This window comes from Falco peregrinus, chromosome 8 (assembly GCF_023634155.1).
Source record: "Falco peregrinus isolate bFalPer1 chromosome 8, bFalPer1.pri, whole genome shotgun sequence".
Lineage (NCBI taxonomy): Eukaryota > Metazoa > Chordata > Aves > Falconiformes > Falconidae > Falco > Falco peregrinus.
The window spans coordinates 48667170-48689181 of NC_073728.1; the positions used below are offsets into that span (position 1 = coordinate 48667170).

A 22012-nucleotide genomic window follows, 5' to 3' on the forward strand; every position below is an offset into this window, starting at 1 on the left:
CAGCAGGCTCTGCAGAGGGACCTGGGCAGGCCGGGCCGAGGGGCCCAGCCCAGCTGGAGGAGGTTCAACAAGGCCGAGTGCCGGGTCCTGCCCCGGGGGCACGACAGCCCCCCCAGCGCTGCGGGCTGGGGCAGGGGGCTGGGAGCTGCCCGGCGGGGAAGGGGCTGGGGGGGCTGGTGGCCAGCTGGGCAGGAGCCAGCAGCGTGCCCGGGTGGCCAAGGAGGCCAGCAGCACCCTGGCTCGTAGCCGGGACAGCGTGGCCAGCAGGGCCAGGGCAGTGCCCGTCCCCCTGTGCTCGGCACTGGTGAGGCCGCCCCTCGAACCCTGGGTTCGGGTTTGGGCCCCTCACGGCCAGAGGGACATGGAGGGGCTGGAGCGTGTCCAGAGCCGGGCACGGGGCTGGGGAAGGGGCTGGGGCACAAGTGCTGGGAGGGGCGGCGGGGGGAACTGGGGGGGTTTAGTCTGGAGAAGGCTCTGGGGGGACCTTATCGCTCCCCACAGCTGCCTGACAGGGGCTGTAGGCGGGGGGGGTCGGTCTCTGTGCCAGGTAACAAGTGACAGGACAAGAGGAAACGGCCTCAAGTTGCACCAGGGGAGGTTTAGGTTGCAGATTAGGAACAAATTCTTCACAGAAAGGGTGGTCAAGCCTTGGACCAGTCTTGTCCAGGGAGGTGGTGGAATCACCATCTCTGGAGGTGTTTAAAGAAGACATATATGTGGCACTTAGGGACAGGGTTTAGTGGTGGCCTTGGCAGTGCTGGGTTAATGGTCGGACCTGATGATCTCAAAGGTCTTTTCCAACCTAAATGATTCTTTGAATGTTTTATAATAATTTCAGAAGAAATAGTAGTTCACTTCTGTAGTGAATTCCTGCATACAGAAATAGTTTTTTAGCCTTTACCATTTACTGCTCCCTAAACTTTCTCCAACAGAAGCATAGGTGAATATGCATTTGAGTCTAGCGAGAGGACATTGTGCTTGTGTGGATGCCTTGGAGGTGACTGATGTACGGACTCCTGGAAGCCCATTGCTTACATGTTGAGAACTATCGTGTGCGGTTGGCGGGTTGGTCAGCTTTTATGCATCACTTAGGGGGACTTGAGGAACAGACTAAGAAAACAGAATCTGCAAAGTTTAATTTCCCCTGCATAGTCGTGGTTAAAGTAATCTGGAAGATGGAGGGAGTTGAAGTGTGTGGAGGTTGTTGACTGTAGAGTCAGCATGTGTCTAATCAGACTTAATAAGTTTTACTCAATGCAGGTATTGCCAGAACTGATATGACTCCTGGAGAGCCTCTCTGCACAGTTCTTCAGCTTCCAGGAGGTTTTATTGGTCTGGACTCCATGCTGTGCACATCCAGGGTTGCTTCTTTCTGATCCAGCGCTGGAGCTCATTTGTTCTGTGGCATTAGATGATTATGCATCATTCCGCCCAGTGCTCTGAATTCCTGGAATACTTTGCAGGTCTTATTAGCTGTAAAACATCCAGTTCAAAATACTTCAGAGACTGAACAGCTGCTTTCTCATCCAGCAGTCCCAGGTCAAATAACCTGGACCAGATCTTGTCTGGCTCTGTGCTCCAGATTACTTCCTTCCTCTGGGTGTACCTCAGTACATACCTTGGTATGGTGGTGGTTGGTGCTGTGTGTGCAGACATGTGCTGATTGTATGGTGGATGTGTTTCTAACACAAAAGAAGAGGATCAGAGTTTTTAGTTGTAGTGTGCTATGAGTCCCAGGTGGCATTCCTAGTTTGAACAGTGCAAAGGATTTGGTGTGACAATCAAAATCTGACTGATTTTGCTCATGAGAAAACATAAATTATGTTTTCTTTATTTTTAGTCTGCTGTTCAGGTTCACAAAACTAATGTGTCATTCCATCACGACGTAGCTAGTTGTAGTTGCAAAAATGGCTTGGCTTTTATATCCAATTTCCAGATATCACATCTTGATGTTATTTCTATTTCAAATCACTAATTTTAAATCCGGTTTTGTTAATATAGTGCAGTCATAAGAACAGTGTCCACAAAATCATTTTACAAGATTTTTGGCTCACTTTGTTTATGAACTTTTTGCAGACCATTTTTGTTTTATTGTAATAATATATGGCCTTACCTTTTCCAAGGTATTTGTTAAGAAATCAGAAATACAGTTCTAATTAGAATTAAACACCTGGCAGGATTAAGATTTAGGCAGTAACATGATAGTGAAAGGCTCTTACAGGTAACAGGCTTAGGCAAGCATAGGGTATTTCTATACTGCCTTTTGGGTCCTTTCCTGTGTGAAGGGGCTGCTGCACAACAGATTTCTTAAAGTGTGCTCAGCCTGTGCTTTGAAGTTCCCCTTAGCAACAGCTACGTTAGAGCTTGCCCTGCCTTGTGGTGGCATTTCTAATGTTTGCTTCACCTTGCACTTGAAGTTTCCTGATCTGTCCTAGAGTTTACCGATAGATGAGGATAAACAGAAGTTCTTGTCAAATGGTGTGGTGGAACTATTCCACTACATCTCATTTGTGTTTGGTACTTCTCTGTCAAACTGGAGGAAGCAGTGCTCATAAATGGCCATTCAGAACATTTGCTCTTTTCAATAAATAATTTTTAATTACTTCTATGTCTTTTTTACAAAACTTACACACATCCAGTCCTGTACTTCTGTATTGAGACTTTTCTTAACAGCCTTTCTCTCAAGTCCAAGTAAGAGAAATTAGAAGTAATTGGGATTTTTTCCTAGGCTGTTGGTGGCTTTCTTGCACAAAATAAATATAAGCATATTAAATGTATCCTATATCAAGTATGTCTAAGTTTATATGAGGTGATCTAGTCTTATGTTTAGGTAAGTATTGCAGTAGAAGTTATTTAAATACAGTAGATGATGTTCAAGAGAAGCAAACCCCTGTTCATTCCCTGAGTTTCCCTGTGAGTCAAATTATGTATAAATTACTTTTGGCAGATTCCAATTTGAAGTAGATCTTAGGAAGTGATAGAAGGGGTGTTGGGAGAGTCCCATAGCTTGAACCAAGACATCAGTAGTCATGGGCTCTTCAAATGCTTCTTGATACCTCAGATTTGCTTAGTTATAAATTACTAACATAGCCTTCCTTTACTAGCAGCAGCCTTTGTTTGTGGCACATGTATTGTGCACTAATAACGTTTTGAGACAGTATCAGATGCAGTGCAGTGCAGGAGCACTAACCTCTATTGATGGGTTATTTTGAAAATCAAGCTTACATGAGTTAAGGCAAAGGAAGAATGTCATTATGTTACTGGTCTTGTTAGATGGATTTTGCTTGCTTACTGCTGCGGTATAAAAACATCAACATGTCATTTGTAACAATATAACATTAAAAATATTCGTTTAGACCAATATGAAATACTTAGTGCTAGTGAACAGTAGGTCTCAATGTGAGCTTTTCAAAAGCATCCTTGTGTGAACTTGACTTCATATGATATTTGAAAGAAAAACAGTACTATGGTAGTGTCAGGAGAAAATCTTAAAATGCTTAGGAATGTTTAAAAGGGCAACTGAGAACTCGGTTCTTTATGCATCACAGGTAGGGCAATGTTAACCCATACAAATAATAGGAAATAATTTATAATATTTGATCATCTGGATTATTTTGATAATAATTTAGGGATTTTTTTTTATATTAGCTTTTTTCCTCAATGAAGTTGTTTGTTTCACTGCAAATTGTAAATGTTAGACCTCTGAAGTTACAAACTGTAACACTGAAAATACAACTTTCTGTTAATACATAGGCTGTCTTGTCTGCTTGTTGGTGTGGAACCTCTTATTCTAGAAGCATTCTGATTTTGCTTAGTTTCTGTGGCTTAAAACAATGAGGATGAAGTCAACATTTGTGGAAGCCTTGCAAGTAGACATAAGAATATTCTTAAAATATATTCCTTGGATGTTGCTTTGAGATAAGTCAGATAACTTTAGGATTGACAGTGGATAATTGCATGTACACTGTGAGAGCTTAAATGATTATCGGATGTGGTAATAAATGTTAGGCAACTGTGGAAGAGATGCATTTCACTGGCAGTTTTTTCATTCCAATTGATAAACAAGTTCAACATGTTTATTGTTTCTCAAGAATTAGTGGTACTCTTGTTGAATGAGGATGGAACTGAAGAATGCTAAGCCCTGTATTTTCATAAGAATTTTTTTTGTTGTATTTCATCCTGCTCAGTAGATAACTATTCTAGAATATAAACATACTTACCTGAAAAAGTGAATTTGAGGATTAAGTAGCACATTACTATAAACCTTTAAATTAAACAAGGTGAAGATTAAGTTTAATTAGTTATAAAAGTGTGAAATTTCACATGGGTAAGGGAATCAGGTTAAAAATCTTCCCATGCATTTTCCCAAATGTAAGCCAGTGCTTAATATCTCTCATGTTGTTGTTGAGTGTTTCATGTACTGGTTTGTTCGTTTATCTCAGAAATGTGACTGGGTAGTTGGTAAAAGCACTGTAGAATAACCATTTTTTGTAGCTGTTTAAGTGAGCATGTGGCGTGTGGCATAACATTTAGGCTCTCTAAGCAAGCTTGCAAAAGCAGCCTTTGATCTGTTCTAGGTGTCAGAAAGAGAAGTTAATACTCCCCTCTCACCGTCAGCCCTTTATCTTGCAAGACATGTTCATATGATGAAAAGTCTGCTGTATGAAAACCCCACAACATTAGTTTGTTGTCTGAGGAAGGCCTTGAATTTAAAAAAGTAATCTTGAATTCTGATAGTCAAGTTACTCTGTATGGAAGAAGACTGGAAACTGGATATTGGGTGCTAAGTGTCAGTAGATTTCCAAAAGTTCTAGGTGTATTCTGAGATCAAAATCTTAACAAAAATAGATCTGTTATCAAAGTGAACTTTAAAGGTAGATTGGGAACATAGGGGGCATAAATACAGGTATGTATATGAACGTATATGTGAAGTCAGCTTCCTATTTAGAATAGTGGAGGTGTATGTAATTAATTAGGTCAACTTTATGATGTAAATTACATTCATTAGGACTGTGAAAGGAAGCAACTATTTATTGTCAGACAACAGGAAAAGGATTGTAGAAAAATTTTTTCTTTGCAGAATCTAAAAGCAGTTCTATTTATGAGTTGTGCATTTTACGAAGAGAAAGCTTAGGCTAGGCTGAAGTAACTTGTTACAGCCTATTTCTTACTATTGGCCAGTTGTGTTCATCAGTTTAAAACTTTACACAGTAATTGGGTAAAATGGGCTAATGTAAAAACATTAAAATGTTCTCTAAAATGTTTCTGGAAGAATCTTAAACTTTATGTTTCTGTTCCAAATCACCATGTAGATGTCTGGTTACCTGTGCATATGTTTTATAATAGTGCTTATATTTTCAAAGTGAAGTTTTAAGAAAACTCTAAAAATGAACAACCGAACAAATTACTGTGTATATCCTGTAGAAATAATAGCTAATCTGGAAATAATCTCAGTTGGTCAAGAAAACCCAGGTACTTCCCGGTAACTGTTCCTCAGAGCTGTGAAAGCTGACCATGGGGCCATATGATTCAGTATTATTAGTACGCATCCAGAGGAATATTTTAAAAATATATTTGTATACTAATGCATATTAAAATATTCAAAGTTTGTGGTGACTGTTCACCTGACTCCCTACCTCAAGAATGTAGACAGGTGGTCTACAGATGGCATGGTCTGTTTGGCTTGTGTATGGATTATGTACACAATGCATTCTATGCTTAGTTCACAGCATGAGGTTTAATACAAAGGGACCTTCATGTGTTTATGCGTAATAGAATAAGCTGCTTAAACTGGAAGATAATCTATTTTTTTTTTTTAATTCTAATTGTAACCGTTTAGGCGTCTGAACAAGAATAAATTGCAAGTTCTTCCAGAGCTGCTTTTTCAGAACACACAGAAGTTAACTAGATTGTAAGTATAATCTGATTTGTATTTCTATTGTATGCCTTATTACATGGATTTGCATGTCTGTGTTTTGACTGCGATGAGAGTTTTAATTTTTGTGATATTAGAATTGCTAGATAGTAAGTATTCTTAAGATGATGTGTTAAATTTACATGTGTGTAGTTGTAATTCAGTAGAGCATAAATATCAGAGGGAAAAAGAAACAACAATTTTTTTCTGTTTCTTATATATTCACTATGATGACTTAAAGGTGAATTATTTCAGCTTTGTATGTAGAGTTATAGAAACCGTGAAAAGTGGCAACTTCTCATATCCAGTGTAGTCTAGATGTCTACGAAGAGAGATTGCATACTCTTATCTAAAAATGAGCATGTTGACATAATATAGATTGTTATCAAGTTTTTTTTTTAGTTTTAAAAATTATTTTGTTAAGGCAAGGCATTGCCAGGCAGACTAGCAAAGTATGGCAGCTGCCTCGACAGTCAGGAAGATGAGGAAATAAGGAGAGGTGAAGAATTTTTCATCTTGAAATTTTTAAAAGTGTGTTATAGGATGTTTAGATGGCATCAAGACCCGCTTGAACAGCAAGAGAAGACTAACATGAGCTTGGCTTTTTTGGGGGAAGGCATGGGGGCGGTGATGGGGTGGAGAGGGTGGTGTTAGCACAATAACTGGATGATTTATAAAATACATTTTTAAAAAAGAATAGAAATAAAATGGATGAGCAGGTGCCTGCACAGTTATTACCAAGTAAAGAATGGTCTGCCTCTCTAAAGGAGTAGTGAAAAGCTGTTTGGAATTGCTTCCTAGATCCTGCTCAAGTTAAACTCCTGATCCAGACAGTGTTTTTGAAAGATGTTGTATATGGTAAAACTGTTTTGTTTTGGTTTTTTTAATATACTTGAGTTTGTTTATGGAAGACCAGATAGTAAGACTTATGAAATAGCTAGTGAGATTGTAAAGTTACTACAGGATGGCTGAAACGTTGCTACATCCATGTAAAGTGTTTGTAATTGTTTTAATACCTCTATATGCAACACAAAAAACCCCAACCCCAACATTTGGGCAGTGCAGTAAATTTTTCTTTCTGTGGAAATACAATGATTTTTGAATCAGTTGACACTTTAAGAAGGTAGCCTCTTTATATATGTTTTAAAAGCAGGGAAATTGAACAGTGTTGTGCAGTGAGTGATACTGATTCAGTTTTGGAGAATTTCTGTAATAAACTTTGTTGTTCAAATTTGCTCATGAAAAACTGTACAAGTAAGGGAATGACATTGTTCTGGAGATTAAAAAAAATAATTACAATTATAGTTGTCTTTTCATCTTAAAATCTGCTTGAGAAATCTTTGTTGGACTTGTTTTTACAAGCTTTGTTGCAGCTTTTGCATGCACTAGAAAATATTTGCTCAGTGGATTTGCTAGGGCTGAGCGATTTGGCTGTATTTCCTAATGTTCTTTGCATGTTTTTGAAATTGTGTATTTTGAAACTCCTCTTGAGTATAAAGCATAAGCCAGTACTTGCAGATACCCTAATATAGTCTCCAGAAGACACCACATGTGTTTATTTCATGGAAGAGTTGCTTCATGTAGGTTGGTTGTCTAAGGAGATGGTGGTGTTTTCAAGATAAAAATTTTAATACAGTTTACATTATCCACTAATACAAAATCCACTTGAACACGTTGAAACTTCCCCTGTGACTGGTCACACTGTATATGGCTATCACTAGGCTGAAAGGAGCTTTCTGGTGCTTTGTGGTTTTGAGGGAAGGCTGTGTGTTGATAACTTGTGTGCATCTGTCTTAAAGAACCTTGCACAAAGAAACTGAGTGAAAGTAATTGATGCTTTTCAATACCTGAGTGTGTATTTTTTAGTACATGATATAATCAAGATACATTATAGTCCTTAACAGCAAGAGTAACAATTTTGCTTTTAGAATATAAAAATTGTAATAAAAACACATAAAATAGAATGATTAATATGAATACTGTATTCTGTGATGCCTCCCAATGGATGCTGTCGAAACATGTCTTTATTCACTGACATTCATTCAGAGTCTTGCTTACTGCTTAATAGTGCTTTAGATAGATCACTTTAGCACAGTTTGACTGTAGTGACTTTCTTTTTTCTTTTGAAGATACAAATATTATATAAATATATTGCATATTTTAAGTAAATATATCTTAGTTAATTGAACTGTTATACAACTGAACTGTACTTGGAACCATGTTTTCCAGTGACGGGGTAAGAACAAGAAATTTGCTACCTAGTAGAATTTGTAAAAATCACACATTTTTATTTTTATATGTACTTTGAGGAAAAATTAAAATATGTGTCTAAGGTGGTTACTTTCTATTTTTTGGGGGTGTTAATGTCTTGGTCCTACTGCTAGTAGATTTGAGTTGAGCTTTCTCACTTCTGTTATGACTTGTCTTAAATCCAGCCATGCCAGTCTACTGTGTTCGCAACTGGCTTTCTGGGTAAAACGCTTCAGTGCAGAGGCATGATGCTTGCATTCCTCTCCCACAACTGCTTTGACCTCGCCTTTCAAGAAGAAAGCATAGCTGAGAAAGTGATGAAAGGGAATAAAAAAAGTGAAGCAAAAATTGATAAAGAGGGATGGATGTATGGATGATGTGGATTTTGTGGAATTTATGAGTGAATTAAAATGAATATTGAAAAGTGTAGATAATACTGATCTTAATTTTCCATAGAATAAGTGTGTTATTTCTGCTGCCGTATTTTCAAACTGTTGACTCTGGGCTACTAAGCTATTAGTCAATTATATTATTTTTTAATAGTTACAATCCTGATGAGATCTACAAAGTCCAAAACAGAGTATTTCAATTGTATAAGCTTGCTACAGCTCAAATGATGCAATATCTTAACTACTAAATACTGCCATGCAGCACGCCCATAATGTACATTTTTGTTTTATTTGTTGAAACGAAGAGCTCATAATCTTGTCCACATAGCAAATGCAGATGAATTCAGCAGTGATTCCTACCACTGCTCTCTTGGGCAGGGATGCAGTGAACCGTAACAGCTTACAACTTGGTTAATGAAGATCCAAACTCATTTTTTTTTAAACTGTTAAACTAAGCACGACGGTGACATTTTAAGTTTGATAATGTGAAAGTTGGGCATATTTATTAGCATTAATATAATTTGGTGGAGATGGACTGACCTGCTTAAGCATGCAGGAATTTGTGTGCTGGCCAGTTTCAGGGAAAACCTGTTAATGTTTGAGGAATAGTTAAAGGTTGCAAAACAGACGTGAGGATTTTTCTCTTTGTTCCGTCAGCTGGGCTGGAATCTGCCAGTGACTTTACTGGAGAAACAAACTTTTAAATGTATTTCAGTGCAGAATCTTTTCAGTCTTCTTGCTGCTGGAAAATAATATTGTGGAACATTAAATTTTCCTGTCAGTGGTGTGCTTGAAAAGCTAGAGAACAAACCTGTTTGGGGATGTTGGGTTCTTTTGTTTCCTGTGCACGCTCTTTGCACAGTTGGGGACAGCCATGCTGTTGTGTCCCTGATGGTTTCCTTGTTTGCCACCATAGCATACTTATGTCAGAGCAGTGTGTATTTTCACTGAAATGAGGTTTTTCTGATAACTAATAAAATTTGATTTAGAATTCTTCTCAGATTATAACTACTTCCTCAGTCAATTGCTTAATTTCCAGGTACCTTTTGCCTTTTTCCTCCAAGCCTCTCTCGAAATGCTGAACTACAGGATATCCTTGTATCTTTTACAGTGTTACTTAGACTTCGTTGTCACATCTGGTTGATATTAGAAGCAGGAATATATATATAGGGGAATAAACCTTAGATGGAATGTGAAATGTCCCACAAAACTAGTTTCTTGTAAGGTTTTGAGCCTTTTCTTCTAGAAAGAGTGGCTTTGAGCCTCATGGATTTTGTTTGCTTTTAGTTTAAATAGAGTTTCAGATGGGGAATGAACTCTTGATTGGATTCTCTATTGGAAATATTTGCCATCGTTCTGTTGCCTTGATTTCCTAGGTTTTAAAGCTCCTTAAATGTTTTATCTGGGATAAATGATTAAGTAACTAATAATTCAAACTGCAGGCACTTGAAGTGAGAAAACTGAACCAAGGAAAAGGCACTTTTGATAAATTGAGAAATGGAAACAAGAAAGGTATTTTTTTGTGGTTTCAGATACAGTTTACTAATATCTAGCCATAAAGGAAAAGGTAAATTAATCTTAATACAAGTGATTAAATGCACAGAAAAAGTAGAGAAAACAAAAGCATGTCATTTAATAACTATAAACCCAGGTTTTGATTCCAAGTTAATTATTTTATAATATCCAAAACAACTGTGAAATTTATCAGCAACATTTGTAAATATAGCTTTGTGCATGCTGGAATCATGAGTTTCATTTGTGTGCAGAGCTGATGTACAAAATGATCATAGTGCATCTGCTTTTCAGTAAAAGCCAAGTATGCTAGTGGTCCATGGGATCCTAAAATATATATAAAAACAAAACAGAAGAGGGACGCCCCAACCCACCCCCAACACCCCAACATGTAAGAATATATTTGTTTCATTGTTGAAACTTCCATACCTAAAGCCAGCTGCTAAGTAGTCAAGATAAAGTTCCTTTGGCGGATAGAAAAATTAAAAGTGCTCTGAACTCAAGTCTTGCAGCAAGAATTAATGCCTCCACTGAATTTATAGCCATGGAACATTTGTTGGGTGTATTTACTTCTAATGAACTGTCTTAGTTGTCACTTGACAAAACAAAGCAGGTTCTGGAAACTTAAAGATACTGCAATCTGATACCAAAAGTATCAGATTAGTGGACGTATCCATTAGACTCTGAAATTGAGTAATTTACTTTTTAGCGTAATGTATCAGAATCTAGAATTCAGCCTAAAACTGAGTATTGTAGTGAGAGCAGAGCCCTGGGATCCTGAACTGAGGCAGAGCCAGTTCGTGGCTGTGCATGCATAATGCCTGTTGAATCTCAAGGTGTTAAAACTTTGTAGTTATGGGTGTCCTAATGTTATTGTATATATCTATGGTTATTTTCAAAGCAGACTAAAGTAGCAAAATCAAAGAATGGAGATATTGTAGATGAATTATTTGTTTTATTAAAATGGGTCAGCCTCTTATATCAGCAATAGCCACTTTATAACAAGTTGCTTGTTAATGTGGTGTAAGTATTTGTAGCACAGTGAGATTTGTCAATAAAGCTGCACTAGCGGGACTGCTTTTTCTTGTATAGGGGAATATTTTGAATGGTGGTTATGACAGATGGGGGGAAATGGTGAGTAAGTACTCGTAGCGTACAATACAAATTCTGTGGGTAGCCTTAAAAAGGGGCAATATTCAATTCTAACAGAACGACAGAATGCTTGAGGTTGTGTGGTAGGTTGACCCTGGCTGGGCTCTGGGTGCCCACCAGAGCTGCTCTATCGCTCCCCTCCTCAGCTGGGCAGAGGAGAGAAAATGCAGCAAAAGGCTCATGGATTGAGATAAGGGCAGGGAGATCTCTCAGCAGCTTCCGTGACAGGCAAAACAGACTCAACTAGGGGAAAATTATTTTAATTTGTGGCCAATCAAATCAGAGTAAGATAATGAGAAATAAAAAAATCTTTAAAACACCTTCCCCCCACCCCTCCCTTCTTCCCAAGTTCAACATCACTCCTGATTTCCTCTACCCCCACCAGCAGTGCAGGGGGACGGGGAATGGGGCTGGGGTCAGTCCCTCACACACTGCCCCTGCTGCTCCTTCCCCCTTAGGGGAAGGGTCCTCACACTGCCCAGCCCCAGGGGGGTCCCAAGCCCTGCCCCAGCCTGGGTTTCTCCCCACAGGGCCACAGGCCCTGCCCGGAGCTTCCCCAGCGTGGGCTGCCCACAGGTCACGGCTCCTTTGGGCACCCCCTGCTATGGCATAGGGTCCTCCACATGCTCCTGCAGTGCTTGCAGCACCTCCTCACCCTCCTTTTTCATTGACCTGGGTGTATGCAGAGTTGTTGCTCTCATGTATTCTCACTCCTCTCTTCCACTGCAATTGTTGCACAGATATTTATTTCCTTTCGTCTTAAACAGGTTATCCCAGAATGCTGGGATAATGATGGACTCAGCCTTGGCCAGCAGCAGGTCTCTCTTGGAGCTGGCTGGCATTGGCTCTATCAGATACAGGGGAGTTTCTAGCACCTTCTCACAGAAACCACCCATGTAGCTCCCCCACTGCTTGCCACGCAAACCCAGTGCCAGTTGGAAGGCACCTCTGGAAGTCACTCTGTCCAGCCAACCCCCTGCTCAAGCAGTGTCAGCTGGAGCAGGCTTGTGCTGATGTCTGATGGCTTTCAAATATCTCCAAGAATAGTGGTTCCACAACCTCCTGGGGCAACCCGCACCAGTGGTCAGTCACCTTCACAGTAAAAGTGTTTCTTTATGTTCAGGAAACTGTTTTGTGGTATACGTTTACAATATGTCATACCATATAACTCAGGTGATTTGAAGCAAACTGAGTTTTAGATGGAGAAAAACATTTTGCAGTAAATACATTAGGAACGAAGCTTGGGTGCTGTTATTTGATTTCTAAGCTGGAGGTCATACAGCTTCAGTCCTGAAAACATAGGATACTTATTATAAGTATTATAGTTTCCTAATGATGTATGTATCTCTTAATTGCAAATTGATGTTTCCCAGGGACATGTCAGTAACTATCAGTAATTATGCTTTGCTTTTTAAAGTGCTAATGAAACATTAATTAGGTAATACTTCACTGAAAGAAATTGAAAAGGGAGATGTATCGCTTTTCCTTTAGGTTAATGGTTGTCAGGGATTATCTGGCATCTGCCTCCATATACAACTGCTTTTGGAAGGATGAAAGAAGAGAGTGTGAAATTTTGTTAATTTGCACTGATCCACTGTCATTTGTAATGACATTTAAATTGTGTTTTATCTGTTTGTATTTAATTTATTCCGTAAAAGACTCACATAAGTAAATGTAAGTACAGTACCTGGAGGAGTACCAGGAGGAATTGAGTATCTGTTTGACCTTTGTTGTTATTTTTTAAAGGGTAGATTAGAAACAAGAAAGGATGCTTACACAAGCATACACAAAATGTGCTGAATGTTTCTGAAGACTTTTCAGGCAAGCTTTTATTATTTTTGCTGGCTTTAGTACCTTCATTGATCAATTCTTTTCCTTGAGTTAGGTGTCAAAACCACACTAAAACTGTTTAGAAACAGTGTTTTACCCTGTAATTCATATACTTTGAAGGTACTAGTGGGAGGTATGTATTATTGTGTCGATGTGCACGCTTAAATGTGGCTTTAATGATAAATTTATTAGACACTGAAAACCTATGTAGTCTGTTTGTTTACCATATTGTCTTTTAGTTTTATTTTTACATGTTACTGTTTGCTCTCTCTTTTCTTGATATGTCTGCTTCCTTACGATTTTAGTGTTTGTGCAGTGTGTATATTTAATTTTGTGTAAGTACATGCATTAGGTATTTCCTAGCAGGAGTAGCTGGAACTGTTCGGTTACTGCTTTACTGATGAAGCTGACCTTGTTAAACATAAATATGAAGGTTTACTTCTAGATTCACTGTGCGATACCATGTCGTTTTATTGCACTGTGCCTGCAGTCAGAAGTTGGCTCAGGTAAGTCAGTGTCTCCTGGTTTGTATTTGACAAGTGTAGTGTGTATTAGATTTTACCAAGTCTGCTTTCCTTTGAATGCATTTATAGCTAAAATGTTTATTGTACCTAGGAGGTTGTTTCACATGTGTATGATGTGCCAAGAATTTTCTGCTGAAAGCCTTACTAGAACTGTCACTTGTAAACGTGCCTTTCCAGCCTGATCCTTAGCAAGCTACGTATCATATCATGACTCCTGATCAAATTCAGAGCCTTTTATCTCGTGGATGTCAGCAGAAGCTGTCTTTGGAAAAGCAACCAGTTCATAAATTTCCTTAGTGTCCTTTTTATTTTCTGTTTGTTCTCTTTCTAGAAAGAAAGATCTCACAGACTGCTGACTTAGAGCACCATTATCATTTTACATTAAAGCAGGATCCTGACAATTCAATTGTTACATGAGTCTGAGTTATGGCGTTGCCATGACAAAATAGCATGGGCTCGTAACAGTGTGTTTTTGTGGTTTTATCCACATCCAATAATTGTAGTTTTACTGTGTATAGATCACAGCAGGTCTTTTTAGAAGACAGTAAATAATTACAGTAAGTGTTTGCTGGTCTCTAGGGTGCACTTCTGGATTGAGAAAGATGTGCATTAGGTCAGAGGCTTATGCTGCAGATAGCTGGATGACATTTACACCATTTATCAAGCTGGAGTAATTTTATATCTTCTTTTTGGCTCTAGTTGTAAATAATGTGTATAGCAAATTTAATACAAATACACCAGATTTGTTTGGAGAGTCCAAGGTTTTTTCCTGTCTAAATTAGTGCGGAAGATTAATTTAAAACAAATATGAATAGACGGGTTTTTTTAATTATTGTGAGAGTAGAAAACAAATGAAGACATGTCAAGAAGCCAGAAAGCTCCCTCCTCAATGCTACTTTTTCCCCTGTGTGAAATCAGTTATGTAAAATTATACTGTGCAGATGTCTTCTTTCCCCTCTTAGGGGAAATAGGCATGATTGGAGAAGAAAGGATGCTCCTTGCAAATATTAAACCTGGGTTTTAGTGGCATCTGTCTTCTAAGGAGACAGCTATTGCCAACTTTTGTGATCAGGTCATCTTATCACGAAGCTAGTTAAGGTAGTTTGTGGAAAAGGATTATCCATTTCCAGAAGAAATACCGCACATGCAGATTAAGGATAAGTCTGCTTTGGAGATGAGTTGTTTTACTCTATTAGCTGAGTAACTGCCGACTTTAATTTTCACTGTTTTTTCCAATGCTTTTAGAAAGGTAACATGCTCTTTTGGTTGGTGTTTAGCTCAAGAAGTCAGGAGGCTCCTAATTTGTTAGACTGATTTGCTACTAAGTGGTTTGGTAGTCTTACAGTGTTGCTGAGTGTCAGTTTTTCTGAATGTAGGATTTTTTAAAGCACTCAAACATATTCAAGTTTCAAATCACGTGTCTGGTAGATAACATTAAAAATGATTATATTGTTATTTCCTGCTTAAAACAATCTTGAACTGGAAAATGCTTCGTTTATTTTACTAACACCAGTAGCAGCCTGTCCAGCTTGGGACTTTACATCAACAGGGCTGTTGTACATAGTTCCTGATGCTTCTTAAGATTCTTCTTACTCTTAGTATCAAAAAAGAAATACTGATAAAATTCAGTATGTTGTCAGTCCATCCAATTAGATGTTAATTCCAATGAGAGTTTTTTCTTTTCTCTACAACCAATATTTGAGAACATGCTGGGGATGTTCAGAAAAATTAGTTTTTCTGAGTTTCCACAGGCTGTTTTGCTGCTTCAGCTGAGTTATAGCAAAGACAATTTGATCGGGACTCCATGGTTAGTCATCACCTAGATAGCTGGAAGCACAGTTTCTGAGGGTGGTCATGAGTGCTGTGCCAATTCTGAAGTGCATCCTTTTTAACAGGCTTCAACTTCTGTGTTTAGAGTGACAAGTTAAAACTGGGGGGAAAAACACAGTGACTCAGCTTCTTGTTATGATGGCTTTCACATGACTGAGAGCTATTACAGAGTTCTCAGAATACAATAATTGTGGGTGGGCGTTACTGGCTTACCATTTTCTGACATTACCCTTTAGAACTTTGTTCCTTTGCTTCTGTTAGCACCAGCTGAAGTATTGTAGCTCCCTACAGCATTGTATTCTGGTTCCTCTGGCTTGGTTTGTGGGGATGGCGAGGCTGGGAGGCATTGTTGCTGGTGGCCTCTGCAGAGTGGGAAAGTCACAGGGCTGCTTTTACTAAACGTGACAGTGGATTGAATAGCTGTGTAGATGGCACTCAGAAAATACTTAGGTTTTATCGGCAAGTCTGTTAGTACTGCAGGTATTCTGACCTGATAGTTTATAAGCAGTTTCTTTTCTGGAAACTCAATAGCCCTGTTAGTCTGACTGTGTGTGCTCGAAGTTTGTCAAGAGTCGGATTTACTGCATTTGCTATGTTAACGTGGCTTTTTGGCCTTGCTTACTAGAGCTAGTCTGCAAATGTCCACACGTCATGGTGTACTTGCCCATAATTTATTGCTATAAGGATATTGCTTTTCTTGTTTATAAACTTACTTTTAATTGATTAATTCATATGTGAGTATTTTTTGTACTTTCCCCATTGGCTGGTTGTTGAAAGGAGCTGAAAAGGGGTTTGCTGAAAGCTCAGTTTTGTAAATGGCCCAGAGCTGCTAGAGTCCTGCCTACAGTTTAGAACGAGCAATGGAAACTCACTTATAAATTTTCATTACTGCAACTAGGATAAAATGCAGAACAAATATAACTTTTTTTATTTCCCCTCTTTTTTTTTAACAGAGGATTAGAGTAGGAGTGTTGAGCATTGTTTTCACATTTGAGGGCATTTCCTTACACAAGGTGAATGTAGGATCAGATTTAATTGGTGACCTGAAGCACAGACTTATCTGCATAACAGGAAAAATATAATAATGATAATGTAAATACTTCCATTGTATTCTATAATAGGCTGTCATCCTGAGGTTAAAGATCAATTTGCATTTCATTGTCTTGTAAAAGTCCTTTCAGATACTTTGGAAATAAGTTGCGAATAAGAATTGCTTTTGGTGTGCGAGTGCATAACAGAAATAGGGCACACGATTATAATTCTAGAGGTACTAACAAGGGTTAAATTAGAAGTGCTGCACATGAAGTCTTGATTTTGATCAGTGACTTTAAAAATGAAAGGCCATTTCCCATCACCCGTTTTTTGGCATCTAGCTCTGCTGCCTGCTTTTTCACAGCAGCAGAACTCTTTTACCTGCAGAGATTTATTGTGCATTCAAAGTACCTCCTGAGTTAAGGTTATTGTGGGTAAAATGATGCAAAACCAAATATTTCCTAGTTTCAGTTCTCATTTGGTTTCCTTCTTGAGGTCTGTAATGTGTACAATGGGAAGCTTAAGTTAGGCTTGCTTGAACTTTTCAATATGTTTCACAGGGGTAATAGGGCATGCCTGTTTAAAGTACTTCAGACACTTAAAGGTCACCAAAATGAATACTGGTATTACTTTTAAATGCACTAGGTTTGCTTTTGAAATACAGTCATAAATGATCCAGGGTTTAATTATGATTCAAATCTCCGTCAGTTGAGAGAAGCCATGGGATTGTAGCCTGAGGCATATGTGTGCCTGTCAAAAGGGTCAATGTGGAGCTGAAGCAGGAGGTATTTGATCTAGAGCCTGATGCAGTTTCATGTCCCAAGCACAGTACATTGTAAAACTTACAGGAGTAGAAACTATTTGTGCAACAAAATTAAAATAACTCTTGCAAGTCATTAAATGTTATGGTGCTACAAGAATATATTGGCAAGGGCCATTTATTATCATCTCAGTCTTATGAGTAAGATGAGGATGTCATACAAGGTGTGCCTTTAAGATGCTTTTATTTTCGAATTCAGTGAAACACACTGAAAACAAAGGTGTTTAGCACCTTGTGTTATAAAAAGTCCATGAGTTGATTTTTAATGTTTCCCTTACCTAATACTTTGGAACTTAGTGAGATTATTCAGTGATTGCTGCTGTTGAGATTTTCTACAAGGAAAATGCAAATACTATTGAGAAAATTTAACAAAGCATATTTTGAAATAAGTACCTGTCTTTTGCTTTGCTTTGTTAAACTCCCTGATGGGCTCTTACTAGAGATGTATTTATGAAAGATTTTCTTCAGGAAACAGCTGATACGGGTTTACTCCATCCCTATTGATATATGAAGGAATGTTAAGTTTAATGTTTTGAGTGGTTTACATGCAAGGTACAACGTCAACGCTTAGTGAATTGTGAGGGGGAAATGTTGAAAAAGAAGGCATCCAATACGAGACCAAATGTTATGATTATACAGTTGGTTTCTTTTGTTGAGAGAATAATCTTGTGTCCTGCCATGCAATCACATGAATAGAACTCCCTGTTGTGTTAGTTCTGATAATCATCACTGGGTCAGTCCTGCCTCAACATCTGTTTTTTTGTACTGCTGGAAGTGGAGAATTTTACTGAATGCACTAGAATGTTACCAGTCTCCAAGCCCTAAACTAATTTTTCTATAACTAGCTTATGCACATATTACTTGTATCTTTGAAAACATTAGAACAGGATTTCTGCTTTTTTTCTTGACTCACTTGTGCTCATACCATCCTATTCTACTTTTTCCCAAGAATTGCTCAGATAACCCCGTACCTTATATTCCCTTACTGGGAGCAGATCTGATGGGATATTGTGTGAGGCTTTTTTTAGCACTTAGGCTTTTTCTCCAGAAGTGGCAGCTGTTCCAGTGGCTGATCTTGACGTTATTTGAACCGGGTACTTGTTGGTCAGTTGGAGGTACTTCATTTAACTTCCCTTCCTTTACTCTAGAGGCCTCATATTTCTTCTGCTATATTAAATACTTCTGTGACTGCCAACAACTACACTTGACATACCAGTCCCAGGATTTTTTCATTGCAATAAGATTGGCTGTGATAAAACATGTAAATCTAGCAATGTCATTTTACTGGGTTTATTGAGAGGACATAGTGGCACATCGGTGTCCAAGGGAGAGTATTGCTCCAGAAGACAGTGCCTCACCTGAAGCAATTGTTATCCACTAGATCTCCATCGTTCTTTTTTGTCATGACTTCTGTGACTGGGAAATGCGTGTGGTACAGCGTTCCCATTTATACTAACCCTTCCTATAATAAGAACAGAACTGCACTAACATTGCTCAGGTAGACGGTTTAGTTTTGACTTTCAAGGCAACGTTTATCAAGTGTTTTGATAAAGTGTAATTTATATGCATCAGTAATTACAGGCTCCAGAGGGACCATAGCAATAATGTTGGGTTTTTGTTTTTTTTTTTTTTCCTGACACGACAGGAAACAAATTTCCCATAAGCCTGGGGAATGCAACAAGCCACTTGCCCCTGTTGGTGGTGGACTTCAAAGGCGAACAATGTTTCTTTTTACTGGCCTCAGGTTTTTCACTATTTTATCTTCAAAACTGGTATTTCAATTGCTGGAAGGGCATTATTCACTGCTTATTACTCTTTTTCCCAAATGTCATTGCTAGTTTTTAAAAATGAGGACCACCTCACTCTCTTGCAGCTGCAGCTTATTCCAGCTCCTATTTAATGAGGCAAACCAATTTCATTGTGTTTAAGTAAGTGCATGAACACAGACGTGATCGCTAGATTGTCTGGCCTGTGGATAGCAGTGGCTTACAACAGGCCTTGTGTCTCACATCAAACTTTCCAAAAATACGAGCTAGGTTATTTTAAACTTTGGAGTTAAAAGCTTGGAAATTGGGTATGTAAATTAATACAATTTTATGGAAAGTGTAAATAATATACCTTTAAAATTTGAGACTTACTTGTAACCAGTTTGGTTTTTAATATCTCTTCATTCACTTCATAGAGTCCTTTCCTTCAAAATAATGAAATTAAAAGGGGAGAAGGATATCTGTCTTCCTTTAAGGCACATTGAGCATACCAAGATGTATGGAAAAGTGAGGATTTATGACTCTAACATGACACTGTAGCCTTGTCACAAAAATGAGAAAGCAGCTCAGTTAGCAGAGAATTTCTATAGTGTTATTTCTGTGTGTGTATACCAGTGGTTGAATGTCAGTTTGGAAGGAAGAACGCCAAAGCAAGCTGTCCTTTAGGCTTTCAGCCTGCCATGTCCCTTACATAAGGTGACCTGAAAGGAAAACACAGTTAAAAACTGTGGGGAAGCAATTTTTATTGATGAAAATTTCAGATATTTGTACTAAAACAAGCGCTTTCACTTACCAGTGAGTATTCAGATGCTAGAGACATTGGTGACTACACTGAAAATTTCTGCTGAGTTGCATAGCCATTGTCTTATTAGTTCTGTATAACTTTAAATTGCACTTTTAAAATTATGCAACAGTTAGATACTTGACTGTTTTTTTTCAAGTAACTTTCCATGGAACACAATGGACTTTATCTGTACAGGTTGTGGAGATTGGTTGTAGAAATAGAGACAGTGGCTTGGTTTGAGTCAGCAGTCCCTAGGTTGTTAAGAGTTGGGTTTTTTTCCCCACTAATGTGCCTAACTTTTAAGGATTTCATATTTAGTATTATATTGGCAAGCTCATTTGTTTCTTTTTACTGTAGAAGGAGATATTTCTGGTTTTCTTGCTGTCATTTAAGAAAGAACGGAGCATATTAACCTCATCTAACTTTGAGGCTGGCTGTGCTTTGAGTGGGAAGTTGAATCATATGACCTCCAGAGGTCCCCTACAACCTGAAATAATATGTGGTTAAATATATTTACAGTATTTAATGCTAGGGTTTGGAAGCTTTTAGCTGTTTCAAGGTTTGGTAGTTACTGTGATGGGAAACTAGATTGTGGTGGGTTTCTTCTTTTTTCTCTCTGTCTTTTCTCAGTCTTTTTTCCATCTTTTCTCGTTCCCCCATTCTATTCTGAATTTAAGATTAAATGTAGTAGACAGGATTTTTGTGGGTGCTGGAAGATACTGTGCTTAAGAGGTGCAAGATTGCACTCATCACCAGGATCTTGCGGGAGTGTGAGATGAGGGTTTTCAACTCCCACAAAATTTGAAAGTCAGCAGGAGCCAGAATTGATGAACTGCTGCTAAAGAAAGTAATTTTTAGCTATCTTCTACCCTAAATTGTGCTGTTTGGATCTGCTTGTAATATTGGCTTTGGTATCCTTTTCAGAGGTAGGGTGTACCTTGGTGTTCAGTATTTTTACATTTTATTCCGCAACAGCTCACAGTGGGAGAAGGTGATTTGCTAGGTCCTTTTGCTGAATGTGACCCCATTCTGCTGTGCTTAAAGCCACCTTATAAAAACAGAATGACTTAGGTAGTAGGCTCTTTTAGGATTATTATGTAATATATGCACATATAAGCGCTTCCCAGTTTTTCCTAGAAAATTTTTTAAAAAAGCGGGGGGAAAAAAAAGGGGGGGGGGGGAGGGGCGGGTATAGATCTTATATCATGTCCTCAGAGTTTTCCTTCCTGAGAGCCTTTTCGGAGTGGATGTGGCATGGTAGCTTGAAATGTTCCTATGAGAGCAGACATTTCCAGGATTTTTTTCTGGAGGACCTGTGTCTTCCTGCTTTGTGCAAGAGGAAAAGTCATGAGATCCCCAGAAAGATGTAGTTTGGGATTGGTACTGCTCATAAAATTTGTAGCCAGTCTTGTGGGTCTTGCAGTAAAGATGGCAGCTGCAAGTTGGCCACTAGCCCGTTTTCGTTCCTGGCCGCAGTCTGGGCACTTCTGGCTATATCAAAAATGTGGGTATCCATTTTTTTTCAGAACACACATTACTGATTCTGCCAAGTTTTACAGTTCTGCTCTGTGGCATTTTTGTGTGTGTATCTGATGGTAAAATTTGTAAGAAGGGCAAATTGGTCTCAACCTTATGATACCTAAGAACATAGCCTTTGAATTTAAATGATATTAACTTAGTTTCAGTTTGCAACTACAGAAATAGGATTGTTCTCTCTCTGATCTTAATCTGATGATTTAATTTTCAAATTTATTTCCAAACAGCCTCTAAGGTAATGTTACTACCATGTCAGCAGTCTATTTAAATTACATAAAAATCCCAACTATTTTAAAAGCATGGTTAAAGGGAGATGTTATCTTAATGTCCACTGGGTTATGTTGAATTTCAGACACGTTTTAATCGACTACAAAATTATGCCTATGTCACAAGTGCGACTGGTAAGTGAAGCAAAATGAATAGATTCAAATAGGCCCAAACAATATGTAAAATGAGATGGTGAAGCATCAGAGCTGGGATGACCCTGTGAAGACAAATGTCTCCAAATGAGTCTGTAATCTTTACTATCATGTGTGCTTATTTAAAAATACGAAGTGTATTCCATGGTGTTTTGGAGATAAACATGTTACAGCGTGCATGTTTTGAAACTTGTGGTAAAGCTCCAGCTAAGGAAAATGTAATACTATTTCTCGCATGATTATCAATTCATCTG

The 22012-nt window shown here is 38.4% G+C and overlaps 1 protein-coding gene across 1 annotated transcript in view; it reads left to right on the plus strand.

The window, feature by feature from the left end:
• The window catches only part of SLIT3 (slit guidance ligand 3), a 531529-nt gene that overhangs the window by 47240 nt on the left and 462277 nt on the right, over positions 1–22012 (plus strand). The window contains exon 5 of the mRNA XM_027779712.2: positions 5840–5911. Coding sequence (XP_027635513.1) covers positions 5840–5911 — 72 coding nt within the window. The remainder of the gene's footprint in view (positions 1–5839; positions 5912–22012) is intronic.